The sequence below is a fragment of the Phasianus colchicus genome, chromosome 7, assembly GCF_987193195.1.
Source record: "Phasianus colchicus chromosome 7, bPhaCol1.hap1.1, whole genome shotgun sequence".
Classification (NCBI taxonomy): domain Eukaryota; kingdom Metazoa; phylum Chordata; class Aves; order Galliformes; family Phasianidae; genus Phasianus; species Phasianus colchicus.
In genome coordinates, this window is record NC_143442.1 from 24402128 (window position 1) to 24419072 (window position 16945).

Genomic DNA, 16945 nt, shown 5'->3' on the forward strand with positions numbered 1-16945 from the left:
GGAATTTGAGGGGCAGTTACTCTCTGGTAGAGTAACTGGAGTCTTGAGCTTCATTAGGATAGATGTATTCATGAGAGCAAAGTGACCTTTTTGGCTGTGGGCCATCAAGCATATAGCAAACTTTTGATGAGTTTCTGCCATCAGAACTCCACTGCCTGGTGTTCTGCATGGAGAATTATATTACTTTATACTCTGATGTGTTTTTAGCACCATAGGAATCCTATGTGATGTGATATGCCTACTTGAAACTTAAGGAAATGTTATGGTATAGAAGTCTTATTTCATGCTTGCTTTTTAGAAAAGTGATTGTGCAGATATGAAGGTAATGTTATTTGCCCACATTTAAGATACATTTTTGTCTTTTTCTCTGTAAACAACTTCAAACATTGCCCTTATTTTCTGGTTTGCTATGTGAATTTTCATGTCTTTCTTTTAAAGGGCTCAGGACATCTTCCGCCAGGCAATGAAATTTCAAAATGTCATTTTGGAAGTCCTTCCTCCTTATAATCGAGAACAATACGAGAAGTCTGCTATTGCTCCCCTTTGTTTTCTGCATAATGATGAAGTTGTTCCAAAAACAAAGATTCCACCTCCCGTTCATCCGAAACCTACTCTGAAAACAATTAACCTTTCTGGAGCAGGCAGCTTGGATGCTGGTGTACAGGCAACGCTACAAGCTAAGAGCCCCAACCTCCCACGTCTGGGTAGAAAACCATCTTCACCCTCACTGTCTCCCCTTATGGGCTTTGGCAATAAAAAAAATGCAAAGAAAATAAAGATAGACCTGAAAAAAGGTAAATCTTTGGAGATGTTTTTTTCTGTAGCATTGATACTTCAGCTTTTAACTGAACTGGTGACGTTGAATGTACAAGCAAGTTATTTTTGGTTTCAAAGTTCCAAAAGGTAGAAGAATGTTAACAGTAATGTTCTCAGTGGTCAGCTTTCCTATAAATTTTAGAAGCATTATCTGAACTCACAGGTTATGTGGAAGGTGTTTGATTAACATCATGTGACATGAAGTAGTTGTTCAGCCTTTTCCCAAGACAGGCATTTGAACATTCTGCTACTGATATTCATTACTTTTTATTCATATCTGCTAATAGACCAGTAGTTAGGATATTTGTGAAATACATTTACAAAATACTCTGCTCTGTTTCATGTTGATTATAAATTTTGTCTTTCTCCTTCTTATTTTCTGCAAACTGTATCTTTTTATCTGTTTTTTTTTTTTTCTTGCTATCAGTATCCCGGTTTTTGTGTGCATGTTCTTAATTGCTACTCCATGCAGATGTCTGTCTTTGCATGGAACAGCAGGTTTATGCAATCCAGTAAAGTGTGCTTAAGCAGATCCCAATTAGCATTTACATTTTCTGTTTAATTTCTGTCTCTGATTTGTCTGGGAGTTAAATTTGATGCTAGAAGTGACCTTTTTAAAAATTGTAACTTTATTCTTTTAACACATAATGAATGTAATCAAGCTGTCATTTCTTAATTTTTGCTATTTTTTAACTTAAATAACTCATGTTTCCTTCTGAACTTTTTAGCTTTATGTTTCTAAAACCTACTTCAGAATTTTTACTGTTCTAGATGCAATGTTTTTGATTTTGGAATTACAATTTTTATTTTTAGGAATGATAGGAATGTGATACTGACATATCTGAATACTAGTCTACATAGGTAGCAAATACGCTCACTGAAAGAAAGATCTTGATGGCCCCTGCTATTCTTGGGTGATTTTAGTGACCTTTAATCAATAATTCTTAATATAGACTTTACAACATAATTATTTATTAATAAATAACAGTTATCTATTAACACTTGAGGTTGTTTATTTCCAAGTACAAAATGCCTTCACTAAAGGCAGCTTTAAAACACTTGTCTTTTCTTAACAGCATACAGTCAGCAGCTTTCACATGCAAACCATGTGACATTTTCTGTTTTTCACTAACTTTCAGTAAAGCCCTCCTAAATTATATTTATGCTTATAAGTAAGAAATTCTAATTGCTCTTGAATTATTGGAATGACTATTGACACTAATGTGCAAGGTGACAATAAAACCACTTACAGAAAAGGTATGCTTTTTAAAATGAGAGTTCTGGTTTGTCCCGTATTATTGTGGGTTATCCAAAAGCATTTCCATCTGTAGTTGTTGCCAGAGGATTTAAGCATGTATGTTCTGACATTAATAAAATTATTCTGTGCAGAAAATAGGTTCATGTTTACAGCTTTTTGTTTACTTTTGCTTTTTTAAGAGCTAACTCAAATGAGCACCTGTGATACGTTACTGACATTGATTACTTATTTTCATGATCATCGTTTGGTTGTTATAACTTATGCTGGAAATTCTTTGTCTGACATCCTAGGTCCTGAGGGACTTGGTTTCACTGTGGTTACCAGGGACTCTTCAGTACATGGTCCTGGTCCTATTTTTGTGAAGAATATTTTACCAAAAGGCGCAGCAGTAAAAGATGGTCGTTTGCAGTCAGGCGACAGGATCCTGGAGGTTAGGATAAACGTTCATTTTACTTGCGTTGATGTATCTTGATCTTTGGTTTTCTATGGTTCTGTGATTCTATGAATTTTATGATTCTTTGGTTTTAACAGACATGCTCTATTTTCTGTACGTACTACTGATGTACGGAATTGAAATTCTTGATGTTGATAAAATGTATCAAGGCTTTTGTCCTATTTGTCAACAAGTTTTCTATACTACAATTTAGAAAAAGTTGATGTGTACGGGGGTCCATGGAACAGTAGTATAAGGGAAATCTAACTCACAGGTTCTTCAAGCAGGTAAATACATCAGTTTAGAAAAAAAAGCATATATTGCCTCTTCAGACATGTCCAAAATCTGATTAATATTGAGGTGGTAAAGTGCTCATTTTAAAGCAATTTTGCTCAAATTGGACTTTTAAAATTTTCAGATAGATTGTGACTTACAATTTCATTATCTAATGGATTATTTCTACTTAGTAACCTCAAAAAGCTCTTAAGGTAAACAGTTTTAATAATACTTAGGTCTTGTTTTTGTACTTTTCATCTTCAAAGTGCTTTAGAAACTAATTAAGCCTCACAAACCCCCTGCAAGGTGGGTAAGTACCACAGACCTGCTTTAACAGATGGTAAAAATGAGAAAAAAAGGTTAAGTAACTTCTGCAGGGTCGGGAGAGACAGTGATAGAGCTATTGCTAATTATTTGCTCTCAGTCAACAAATGCACCTGCATTAGATGGGGAGAAAATGATTTTAAAAAAAAATACATACAGTTGTGGTATCCTCTTTTGTGTCTGGCAGGTGAATGGACGGGACATCACTGGCAGGACACAGGAAGAGCTTGTAGCTATGCTGAGGAGCACAAAGCAAGGGGAAACTGTCTGTCTGATCGTAGCTCGTCAGGAGGAGGCCTTTCTACCTCGAGAGCTGGTAAACTTGTTTTTTCCTCAAGAGTGGTATTGAAAGGAAGCCCTATGTTTTAAAACTAGCCCGGGAAATAGAAGTTGACTGATGTTGGCTGAGAAAGCTAGCAAAGGATAAGTCAACAAGTCTTGCTTTGGTGAACTACTTATATTTGATTTTATCTACTTTCTTCCCAGAAATTACATCATAAGCATCATTCACAGTGGAATATGTTAAATGAATTTTGTAACAGTGAGGTCAAGCATGACTGAAAGCAGATTGTTGCTTTTCTGAAAGAGAACAAACTTTAAAGCTGTTTAAAGTGCATGTGATGAGTCCTGCAATTTATCAGTAACAAGCTAGTGATGGTGGCTGACCCCAGGTGATGAATCTTCTAATCTGGGCTGCGAAACTGCAGAAGCAGTGAGGGGTAGCGTTCAATTGTGTTCCTGACAAATTTTGGAAGTGAGCTTTTGCTTGACTGCATCTGTCTGACATAATGGTAGAAAATCAGACATCCCAGAGCTTATCTCTAGTGCTTAATTTTCACTTTTCTTTTTAATGTGGGCATGAAACTGTTCTCTTTTGTCTCGCATGGTCATAGGAGGACTATATCAGTGCATAAGTGCTATCTGATATGTACTTGTTTCCCCTCAAAGAAGGTCATCTCTTTGGTCCCTCTTCCTTATCATGATTGATGGCTATACTTGACCTTTCATTAAGAAGTTCTTGGGATAAAGGAAGGAGGAGAGCATTTCCTGCTTTTGTCTCTCTTTATCTCAAAAGAACACAAACCCGCCTTGATTCTTTTCTGAAGTGAAAAGCAAAAAGGGAGAAGGAGGCATCTTCCTTTACATTGTTAGCAGAACCTTCTACAGAAATTATCCAGTATGATGCTTTCTCACAAACCACTGCTGATGGTTTTCCTTTTGTTTCTTTGTTATGGGATGGGCCTTGTTGAGGTAAAGGCGTCCGCTGCCTCTGGTAAGAGGAGAAGCTGGAAAGGAGTTCAGATTCTGTCATGTGAGCCTTTTCTCTTGTGTTTCTGGTGCCTGTATTTTCCTGTAATAGAGCAATTGTGAAGTGTCTTAACAAAACTGTTTTTGGTTTCCTTTTCTTGTTCCAACTGAGTAATTTTGGAGGAGAATAATGGCAGAGTATATTGAGCCCTATCTCAAGTTTGTTGAACACTCCTCGTCAGTGGTTCCTAAAAGAGAGAAGTTGGTCATTGTGAAGTTCTGTTTAGGAAGCCCTGTGCTGTGGTATCATTGTCTTTGTAAATCGTAGGGACGTTTCTGAGACTCAAGTACTAAATAAGCTGTAACATTTAAGATTTCTTTTCCTTTACCATCTCTTCTAAATTTGAGATTGTTTTTTTGAAGAGGTGACTCATCAAGTTTTGTTGTTTTTTTTAAGTGGTTTTAAGTTACAAAGCACATCACTTGGAAAATGCACTTTTTCTAAAGTGTGTATTGTTTTTTTCTTCTCTTCCCTCAGCATTACACATTATTCTTCTATAGTGTTGTAGTCCAAATTATCTCAGAAATCACTGTTAGCAGTATGTGGGTATAGCAGGCTGGAAGAATCTAAAAGCTGTTTATAATTTTTACCTTCCCCAGTTGCCTTCTATTAAATTCTAGCCCCTACAGCAAGGATTAACTGCCTTTCAAAAGGTGACTTACTTTTGAATGGCATGATTGAAATGTAGAAAGTGGCCACATTTATCCTGCTGTCTTGACCTTTGCTTAGATTGCTTTCTCTGCGAAGAATGATGCACAAGTGATGGCCCTCACAGTAACAGTGATGATATGCGAGTTCTAGTACTGTTCTGTGTTTCCTTTTGTTCCAACCAAATACAACATAATACAAATGTGAGATACTGAAACACATTAGATAACTTTATGGAATAAGCCCTTCTGAATTAAAAAGCCTTTCAGCAACATCTGTTAGGTAGCTCATGACAGAAGTGTTTGTTAACATAGCACTGAACTACTGGATGTTGTTACTAACATGATTCTTGTTAGGGTTCATGTAAGACATCTGAGAATGGTCTTAGTGAAAATTTTGAAATAAAAATCAGCTTCTTTGTTTCCAACTTTAGCTGTGATATTTCATTAGACTAATCCTCTCCTAACTTGAAAGTTACAGAGCTGTTTTGATCAAAGTGGACAAAAAATCCTGCACTTCAAATGTTTGTTCTTGGAAAGAGAGGCAGTGGATAATCCAATATTTTTCAAGGGCATTTATAACAGCATGCTCAGACTACGTAACATGCTTGCAGAGTTTACCTAAAAACATGGGAATTTTGTTAACGCTTGACAGTAGTAGGGTAATTGCTTTATATCAGACTTGTTCTTGATTTGAACAGTTCTCTAGGGACTTTGGTGTAATCTGAAGAACTATTTTCTTTAGATTCCCTGTCACTGATTTTAAGGAACAGAGAAAGACCACCTAGTAAATCTCTCCACAGCAAGGATACCTCTGGAGCTTGGACCCATTAGAACCCATGCACAGAACTGCTTTCAAGCATGTTGCTGCACTTGAACTTGGTTCCTATGTTGTTTTCTGGAAAGAATTTGATGGCTGCATGGGCACAAATCAAATAATGTAGCAGAGTAATGAAGGGTGGCATTTGTTTGTGTTGATCTATAGTAATATAATTTGTCTTTACCTCATAACAAATCTATTGTTTGGAGAAAGCTTGGTCTCGCAAATACTTGCTCTGCCATAAGCTACATGGGAGCAGAGGTTGGGGCTTTGTTCTGGTCATGTGTGCTGATGAATTGCTAGCAAACAGAAAAGCAGAGTAACAAACCTTTACCAGACCAGCAGAGAAGGATGTGATGTGAGTGAGAATGAGTGAGTGTTGCAAACAGTGTTATTAAATTATAGAGAATTGTAGCTTCAGTTACACTGGGTCATGCAACATCTGAGCTGTACAGTTACATTGTTTGCACATAATGAGGGAATAAAACAGAAAACCCAATTTTTGTAGAATTGGTATTACTTAAAAAAAAAAAAAAGAAAGGAAAAAAAAAAGAACAACAACAACAACAACAACAACAAAAAAAAACAAAAACAGGAGGATGTAATGAGATTTTTTTTTGATTGAAGCAGATCGGTGAAGTAGAATTTGGACCAACCACAGGCTGTTCTCCTTATTATCCAGTTAGCCAAATGTTCCCTGTAATTCATGCCAGCTGTTGACAACGTAGCAGCTGAGCAGGGAACTGATTCCAAAACTCAGGGGAAGCTCTTGCTTCACTTAATTATAGCAGAGTGGCCAGTGATTAGCACATTCTGTAAGGTGCATTTGGATTTTAAGCTGTTTAACAGTGATTTGTTTTCTGGAGGATGGTTAATATTACAGAGAGAAACTGTCTTAACTGGTTTGGATTTTCCAGCTCTCATCATAGTAAAAAGGATGCACTGCAAGCAGCGGCTATTGCTCTGCGTTTTGAAAGAATGGTGTTTTGATCATGCATATTTGTTGCATCTTGTTTTTCTGTAGGAAAACTGTGATCTGAAAGTAATATTTCCACTGATAATGACATCAAGATCACTTCTTTCTATTCCTCTATCCACCACATATTGGTAAAACAAGCAACGCTGCTAAATGAGAGCAGCTCTGGTGTAACCCATTCCATACCACTGCCCTCTGCAGTTCCTGGAGACTCTTTACAGATCCTGTTTGGTGCTTTTTTTTTTTTTAATGAGCCTCCAGGCCAGTGCATATTCTGCACGCAGGCAGAGAGATGTCTGTGTATTGCACTTGCCACAGTTAAGATAGCACTGAGAATATTTGGGTGCATTTGTTCTTCAGACATGCACATAGTGTACATTTTTACATGCACATAATTTGTTCTGAGTTTCAGCTTACCAGTTTTTTGTAATCACAATTTCTATGGTTTCTTGGCATAATCCCTGATCCTTAAAGAATGGGGAAGAAAAGGAACAAGCCAGCACTTGTAAAACAAAAGCTGGGAGAAGAAGTATTTATGTAATGTAGCTGTTGATCTTTGAGTCTTTTACACATACGCTGTATAGGATGGAAGGAATTAAGTTCAATTAAGCGTGTTTTTCTGCTCACTGTGTGATTAACTTTTATGTTTCAGTGTTCCACTAATTAATTCCTTCCACCACCTTGAACTTGTGTGCCTGAAGGAGAACTTATTTGCCTGAAATTTTCTCTTTTTTGTATTTAACATTCAGAGCTTATTTTCTGTTATTTTCTTTTAATTGTTTCTTGCCTTTTTATGCACAGGAAGTAGTAAATGGGATTTAGATATAGACTTAAGAATTTCTGCACCTGTTTTGGGTCAAACTAGTGATTCTAATGCTGATAAACCAGAAATGACAACAGAAATCTGACAGAAATCACAAACTGATTCCAGAGAATACCAGCTCCCTGTTGTGTTCTCTGCAGTCAAAGTAAGAGAATCTTGAGAAAAATAGGTCAATATATGTAGTCTGGATTTTATTAACACAGAAGATTCAGTCCTTGAATTGTTCTGCATAATGAAGAGAAGGAAATTTTGAACACACGTTGCATCTTCCACTTTGAATTACTTTGTAAGTAGCACAGATAAAGTCCTGGGTTTTTTCAAGATTTTTTTAGAGAGTGTTTTATTATAAGGGTATTAGATACTATTTCTTTTGTAGTAGTTGAGAAATCGATGCAGATGGTGTCTACACAAACGTGTCTTCAGAGTGCAAAGCCCCTCAAAGGTTTTCAGCTTCCACTGGTTGTGTGTCTCAAAACATGGTTACTAGTTCATTTTAGCTTGCAGTAGTGGGAGCTGTAGACTGAGGCATAGTCAAGTAGTTACTGTGCTCCCAGTATGTATCAGTAAGGGATGACACTTTTAGAAGGTAGCACAGCAAAAGGAATTTGCCCTTCTTTCCTGGCACAATGAACAGAAGGCTTGACAAGAATTATCTCTTCATTTACATTTCTTCTGGCTTTTGGTGAGGGCCCCTAACATACCTAAGGGGAATAAATAGCTCAAGTAATTAGTATTTCTTTTTTTAAATTAAAGCATATTATTTTTTAAAAAATAATTCTGTGTAATATATAATGTAATCATAACATGTATTATATTATTAATATACAAAATAATATTATATAAACATGATTATATTTTAATAATAGTAATAATTATAAAATAATTAAAATTGGAATTTTTAAAAATTCTCACCTAGATACAATTTTGCACTGTTTTGTTTGCCTTGTCTAAGCAGGGTGTGCCATTAGTGACCTTTTCATTTTGATTGAAATATGGGATGCAGATCTTAAAGATGCTGTTACGTAGGCATCTGTTAAAAGGAAGATACATGCAAGAATGACTTCAGTTTACTAGAATTTACTAGATTGTGACAAAATACAGTGTATGTTTTATATTGAGTCGGTTTCTTAATTGTCCCCAGACTCTTGGAAAGAACATGGAGAATAGTGCGACTAACTTCTTTTCAAGCTTTTTTGCCAATAATTGTTATGTGGTGCCACGATTTAAATACTGCTCTTTAGCTTTTGCAGGTTTTTGCAGAAAATAATTGCAAAGCATGTAAATGTCTTATTTCCTTCATAAGCCTTTGAAAATAACCCTCCTGGGTCTCTTGCCTTTTGCTCTCAGCTCTGAAAGGCACTCCAGGGAGTTGGCATCTCTTATCAGAAATGAGCAGCCAGGCAAGGGGCAGCCAGCATACTGAGAGACCATAATAGCGTGTTGGTCAAGGGCATCAGGCAGGTACTGAAAGGTCTCTTGTTGTGTTAAACAAATGCTATTTCCTTCCTGGCTTAAGTGGGAGCTAATTTTTTTTTTTAAGCTTCTCTTTTGGCAGAAGAACAATTGGATAAAAAGGCAACCTTTCCAGTGAGAGATATGCATTAGATTACCATAAATCCACAGATAAAAAGTGCAGTGGTCAATGAGAGCAGGCGTGGTAAGATTAAATGAAAGGACTAATTGAAAGTGATGTCCCATGGCAGTTGGATGGATTGACACGGCATTGAATGGGTATAACCATGGACTAACCACAGAGGAAAAACTACAGAGCACAGTACTTTTTTCAGAGGTTGCAGTTCTGTCTGCAGTGGTGACTGAGCAGTCTGTGTGTTGCGGGAATAAGAAAGACTAAAAATATATTTTATCTTTGCTTTAGAAGATTGGGAATTGGTTGGTGACACTTAATTACATGCCAGTAAAATTTTAAGATGTTCTAAGAATCCCTTATTATAGCCTTTTAATTAAGAGATCAGAGACCTGAGGTAGAGACATGCTTCTAAGAATTAAATACAATTGTTGGCAGAACATCAATTAATCAAATGTATCCCGAGACTCTTAAATGAAGATTTTCCATCTCTGGTGCTGAATGTTATTTAGTACATATTATTAGGTTTTCTACTCTTAAATCTAGCAAACTCAGTGTTCTCTCTCTATTCTCTCACCTTCATTTAAATTCTTCTGAGCTTTTCTGTCTGTTTTATGGTGATTCAGTAAATATCAGAATCAATTTTAGTGAAGTTTCATGCAGATAACTAGGTATGCGAAAACACTCCTGTCCTGATTTTCTTTGTGAGGAATGTACCATTTGCTTCTGTTTGATTGCTGGCTCTGCTCTGTTTAATGGCTGAGTCTGTGCAGCAAGTGGGAAAATTGCCTCTTCTTTTGTCTGCTGCACTCTGAGCTGGTAAAACAGCACTGGAAGAAGACAGGAAACCCGTGTTATCCTTAAGCAGATGGGAGCACTCAGAAACTATGGAGTGCTGGATGATACATGGAGCTTTGCAGCAAGAGCTGAGGCTGGAGCAGTAAAGAATGCATGTGACCAGGCTGCAGAGGGGACTAGGAAAATGCATGTGCAGGTCAGCTTTTTGCAACTGAGGAAGCCATTGAAAGCTGATGAACTAAAATTTAGCTGAGCTGAAGGAAAGACCTGCCAAGAAAGGGCAAAGAGAGCACAGGTGACTGATTATAAGTGTCTTCTACCTTAATACTGTTAAGTATGTTTTATTAATACTTAAGAGTTTTGAATCCCTTTTATTGGCTGCAATGTATCTATCATCAAAGCCAGTCCACCTCAAGGCCATCTTGAGTTTTCATTGCTTTGCAACCTGTAACTTGAGATTTTATCATTTAGCTTGAGTTAATCACATTTGTCTGCAACACATGTACTGTTTTTTGCTGGGATAAAGTTAATTTTCTTCGTATTAATTTGTATTATGGTGTGTTCTGGATTTGTAATGAAAACAATAGTTGCTGAGCACTGCTTACACGTGGTTAGGTCCTTTCCTGCTTCTCAAGCTATCCCAACATCAAGCAGACTGGGGATGCACAAGAGTCTGAGATGCGACACAGCCAGGACAGCTGACTCCAAACTGACCAAAGGGATATTCCATCCTACTTAACATGGTGATCATTTATAAAAAGTGGAGGAAAAAGGAGCAGGGGAGTTTGCTCTGGGGCTGCGGTAGCTCAGGGCAGGCTGGGCATTGTTTGGATAGTGGTGAGCAGTTGTGTTTTGCATCACTTGTTCTTATTTTTTCTTGGCTTTGTTGCTGTGAAGTGTTAGGTTTTTTTTCTGAGCTTTTTTTCAAACTTACAAAACTGTCTTTATTTTTACCTACAGGTTTTCCAACTTTTGCCCTTCTAATTCTCTTCCCCAATTTAGGGGCAATGAGTCAGCAGCTGTGTGGTACTTACTTGCATATTAGGGTTAAACAAAGAAGTGGAGTATAACATCAGTGATAAATTATCATGTAATTCCTGAAGTGCTTAGGTATGAAACATTTGTGATGGCTGATACATGATGTGATTGCTGAGTGACTCATTTATAGCATTCAACTGTAAGAAGCTTTTCTTGGTCCAGAAACGTATTTGTATTGTTTGTTTCATTCATTCTGTTTGAGTGAATTCAAATTCTAGGATGGTTTTCAGGTAAGAAATGTTTCTAATAGAATGTGAGACTTAGTCTGTTGGAAAAGATTTGCTTTACCAGGCCATAACACAGCTGATGGAGGTTGCTCTATAGTAAAGTATTGATGCCTTGGGATAATGTTTTAGCAATGTCAGTAAAACAGAGGCAGTGGGAATTCAGCTCTGTGAGTCACTAGCAGCATTTAATATTCATACTTGCATAATGTAGGAACAGGGCTATCACTCATGAAATCAGCTGTCCAAATGAAGCAGCTAAGTGATGAGCTGTTAACTTAAGGAGGGATGGAGCTCTTTTTGGTCACTGTTAAAAAGGCACTCTTTTCAAGAGCAAGTGAAGATCATCAGGGTAATAATTTGAAACTATTTAGGGAGCATGTGATGAAATTAAATTTTTGATCCTGTTCATCTCTTCCCCTCCCCCCCTCTCCTTTTTTTTTTTCTCTTTCCACATTTTCTCACAAAGAAGAAAGGTTTTATCCTGGATTTTTACTAAAGAGTCTTAAGATGTCACAGACTGAACACCCGGGCATTTGCTATCAGATGCCATAGAATGAGTAGGGGATGCAAATTTTAAGTGAATCAAGACAGAGTTTACTCATTTTTAGATCAGCATCTCCTTTACTGTTACCGTCCCTGTGCAGACATTGCCAAGTTATTCACCACTGCTCATGAGTAACAAATATTTGATAGTACAGTTAAACAAAGCTCAGCATTACTGGAATTCAACTTCTGCTGATTTTAGGGTAAGACTGAATATAAATAATGAAGAGGAGAGGTTATAAGTTTTTTTTTTTAATATATATATGTATGTATGTAATTCTAGTATGTTGAACAAGAAGCACTTTGTGAAGGACTTATGGAAGATGAGTGATTTTTTCCAGTGATAGATAAAATAACTTTACATTTGCTAAGGCTTTTGTATGATGGAATTTTCTGTTTCTCAAAGAACTTTAGGAAGGAGAATGGTAGCAAAGAGCATGCACTCTTTAGGAGCTTTGCATGTTAGGAGGAAGTATGTCTGAGGGGTGGCCTGTGGAGGCTCCCATGCCAGAAAAGTTGAGAAGAGTGAGAAACATGGAGCTTCTAAGGGGAAAAACTGCTTTCTGGTGACATGCACCCCACTAATTGTTCCTTACGTAGTTCCTTTCTCCTCACACTTCTACTCTGCTCCAACCTGGTCCTCTGCTTGGGCTACAGTCCCTCACACAGGAGTGGGTTTCCTGATCTCTGTCAGAGCCATAGTCCCTGTCAGGAGTATCCACACCACTCTGTTTCTTGCTCTGCATGTGGTCTTCATGTTGAGGACAGCAGCATGTAGGAACTGCTTGCCTAGGGAACCAGGAAAGTAATGCATAATGGATTGTCCTGAAGGATGGCCAGAGATACTGTGTCCAGGACCTTGAGAAAACCCAAGGAGGATTTTTTCCATCCACATCCAGACAGGATGTGCTGTTTCAGTAGTTCTGGCCTAAGAGTTCTGACAAGTACACATGCGTTTTGGAAAATGAGGTAAGGCACAAAAATCTTCCTTCCAAAACCACGTGAAAATTAAATGCAAAAATGCTTGTTAGATTTTTTTCTTTTTTCTCTCCTTGCACTGATTGTTTTGAAGAAAGAGCAGGAACACGTCCAAATTGTTGATCAGCATTGCCTAAACAAGTAAAGTATGAACTCGTAGGTTTTCAGAAACTGCATTCAGGATATGAATAAAAGTAACAGACCTGTAAAGGAATTGTCCACTTCTGGGAAGTAAAACAGATGTGTAGCACAGGTAGACGTGAGCACTGGCATCAAGACTGCTATCAGTGTCAGTGCTATGTCATTTTTATGTTTTGCAGATGGGCAAATTATACTGACTTAATAACATGTAAGCTACATTCCGGGAAGAATTTTGAGTGTGATGTGTATTGGGACTGAGGTTTGTAGTCCTTGCTCTCTGGTCATGCAGTTTCTATATAACCAGTGGCTGCTTCTCATCATTGAAAGTGCATCTGAAATGGATACAAGTATACCTAGTGGCTTCTGTTTCTATTCACTGTTGCTTTAGAATTTTAGTTTCTGCTTATAATAAATGAAAAAATATATAGAACTGCTTTGGCTGATGAGAAAACATCTGTACTGCTAGCACCTTTGTTGGCAGTTGCATTGATAGTGTATGGACTGCAGCTTAATGCCTGGAAGTTGTTATTCTTCCTCATTAGGTGAAAGAAGGATTGGCCCAGCTGATGCTTGCCTGTGGCTTCTGTCTGATATCTCAACAGAAGCCCTTTGAAAACAGACCTCAGTAATCTTTTTCAACTTACGTTTATACATTCCCATTTTTCTTATTTTTTTGAATGCTACTGTTACAAATAAGAGAAAATGTCCAAATGACAAAATAAGCCAGTGGATTGTTTTAAGGTTATGTGGAGAAACAAGTGTGGAATAAAATTTGATGTAATAAGGTCTTTTATACTAATAGATGGCATCTTCTTTCAACACTTTACACCATAGTAAGTCTTCTTTCTCTAGTTTTATTTCTGTGAAGTGCAGTATTTCAGACAAGAATCTTTTCTTTAGTCTCATGATTGTAACTTGCTTTAATAATAAATAAAAATAAAAAGCTCAACACAACAAACACAACCAGCAACATGCAACTCAAAAAAATACCAGGTACAGTCTATGGTAACGTTCTTTCTGATCTTACCTTGCTTTGGATACTTCACTTTGCAGTCTTGTAAGCAGTAACGTAATACAGGTAAAATCTTTACATCAGCCTTTACCAGAGGGGCAGAAAAACCTTTGTGTGAAATAAGTGTATGCACAAAGGGAGTTAGTGCAGAATAAGTTGCATTTTTGATTCTCACCCTCACTTTTGCTACACCCACTTCCCTCTGCAGACAGGCTTAAGGGAGGGATTTTTTTTTAAGGATGTAATTCAATTTTCAGAGGGGAATGGAATTAAACAGTACAACTGTCATTACAGTTTGTGAGCTGCATGTAAAGACAGAGTTTTATGGCTTAAATTTTTAATGCAGCTGTGTTTAAAATAAATGTTTTATGTTCTGCTGCAATATCAGTTTTAGGTCATGTGAAACTAAGCTAGTTTACCTTCTCCTTAGACATATTCCTAGCTATTGTTAAATAGAGCATATTTTAAGCTGCATCATGTGACCAAATGTCTACTAAATACACCGTTGGTTGTAACACTATTTCTTCAGGCTACTTTCCAGAAAAGAGAAGTATTTCTTACATGAGCCTATATATACAGCTAGTACCCTATTTTCACCCATTTTTTCATTTTTATTTTTTCCATCAGAAAGGAGAGCCAAACTGCAGTATTCTTTCTCCAGAAACCACAGAGCAGCTGACCTTTGAGATTCCTCTGAACGATTCTGGCTCTGCTGGACTTGGTGTGAGCTTAAAAGGCAACAAATCTCGGGAGACTGGAGCTGACCTTGGGATTTTCATCAAATCCGTTATTCACGGAGGTGCTGCTTTTAAGGTATGGAGTAAATAGATCAGGCTGTGGTTGCATTAGATTTCTGACAGTTGTGTGTTTGGTCCCAAATTTGTCTTGGTAAATCTTCTGTGAATGAGGAACTTTTTGCCACTAACTCCTCTAGGGGAACTGTCAGTCGAAGGAGACCTGTGGAGCATTTTGATACTGGAGGGATGGCAGGGGAGGAAGATTGAGGGATGGGAGGAGAGGCTGTCTCCATTACTCCCTATAGCTCACAGAAAGAAGTGGGAAAGTTTGCTGTGCTGCTAGACTTGGGGACAGAGAAGTTATCAGTCAACCTACACTGCTTTTTATCTTCCCAAAGTAATATAGGCAGACCCATAAAACAATTAAAATAAAATTTATGAAAAAATATGAACTGGCAATTCTGTGAAGTTAAGAATTATGTATTTAATAAAATATTTAAACTATTGCTCTCAGCATGGCTTATCTGAGCCTGGCATTAACTGTGCAGAAGTTACCAATTGTTCCTCATGTGGATTGAGTTGGTATGTGACAGTATTATGAATCCCTCTTAGGGTTGTACTAGAGCTAGTGTATGTTTCTAATTAAGAAGGATTGGATTACTTTCTAAGCTTTAGGAAATCTGTTAATTTTTTTCCAGATAAAACTTGAAAAAAGTATCTATCTTGAATTCTTTTAAGAAAGTCTTAATTTGAAAGCATAGTACCTGTAGCTGTTGTGGACCCATAATGTAACTTTTTTTCTCATTACATCACTAATTCCTTGCAGTTCTCTTTTCTGTAAAAATACCTTTTAATTCAGTTTATGTCAATTCGTTCACAGACATTAGCCTCCTGAGTAAGACAGTTCACAGCATAATAACCTATTTATGATATTTGGTAAATAGCAATCATCAAGGCTTTTGCTCTGATATGAATGTTTCCAGCTCCTATTAGTTACCTGTCCTAGTCCCACAGTTATTTCAAAGCTAGTATCTTTTGAAAAGCAACAGCTTGATACATGCAATACAGAACTCTGCCTGTGATTAATTCCAGGGCTAAGTGACAAATGAATAAAATAATCTCCTTGGTGTATATCAGAACCACGTTAAAGTGTGATTGGCAAATTAGAGCTGCACAAACTCATGCATGTCTGCCACAGAGTACAACTCATTTTACTGTGAAGATGAAGCTGCTGTCCTTGCTTTCCCACCTCCCTGTTCCCTGAATAATTATCCACACCAGTTGCAATGCCAGTATATGGCACCACAAGTAAATTCATTGTTTTGACTTGCAAGGCATGTGGGCTCATGTCCCAGGAGCATCAGTGGGCATATTTCCATTAGTCTTTCATACATATGTACATTCCATACAATCTTACAGCATACACCATTGCCATGTCAGAGATGCATAAGCATATTTCAAGATCTTTCTGTTTACCACACTCTGTTTTTCCAACTGTTAGTCCAGAGCAGTTAGTTTTGGCTTTGAGAGATCTTGCAGACTAATAAAGCAGGGCTTCCTTACCCATACCTAGGTAAGTGTGCAGCTGGCACCACTGGATTCTTTGTCTGGAATGTTATTTTGTCCCACGATAAGCTGTGGTTCTGTGACCCCATCTCTGTACTCCCTTGTACTCTTCACCAACTGCAACTGTGTATTGATAGATGAGTGTGGGCTACAAAGCAAATGAGGGAATAGCTGGGGCTCTGGCTTTAGACAGAACTGCTTGAAGAACCTCCTTTCCTATGTGTTTAATACAAGTACTCAGAGAGTACAGTCATTTGGGAAGTATCTTAAGACATGGTTTACTGTGGCACATACACAGACAACAGCTGTCTTTCTCCTGTCTCAGGACCTTTATTTGGAGCAAAACAAAATCAGTTGGTATTATCAATTAATACAATTTCTTGTATCAAGTTAAAAAAAAAAAAGTGCATACATTTTTGTATAGATATTTAAATGTGTTCTTACTGTCCTTCTTTTAAAAGCTTTCTTGCAACACGTTTCTAAACGTAAAGTCTTTCTTTCCAGCTAGTAGTTGTCCAGAGTATCTTCCCATGCTATTCATTGTAATTGTCTCTGAAATGAAGTATTAGGGATTTAGGCATGTGCATTTGTAATCCAGTGTATGAAGTTTTCTTGGGAAAGTATAACATGGGGAAATC

The 16945-nt window shown here is 37.3% G+C and overlaps 1 protein-coding gene across 7 annotated transcripts in view; it reads left to right on the top strand.

The window, feature by feature from the left end:
* The window catches only part of PARD3B (par-3 family cell polarity regulator beta), a 373510-nt gene that overhangs the window by 160250 nt on the left and 196315 nt on the right, over nucleotides 1–16945 (top strand). For all 7 annotated transcript variants that reach the window (XR_016468331.1, XM_090144157.1, XM_090144152.1 and 4 more), the window contains 4 exons: nucleotides 439–794; nucleotides 2365–2504; nucleotides 3295–3423; nucleotides 14632–14817. Coding sequence is in view for 6 of the 7 variants with exons in the window: in XM_090144157.1 (XP_090000283.1) it covers nucleotides 439–794; nucleotides 2365–2504; nucleotides 3295–3423; nucleotides 14632–14817 (811 nt within the window). In the remaining variant the exon portion in view is untranslated. The remainder of the gene's footprint in view (nucleotides 1–438; nucleotides 795–2364; nucleotides 2505–3294; nucleotides 3424–14631; nucleotides 14818–16945) is intronic.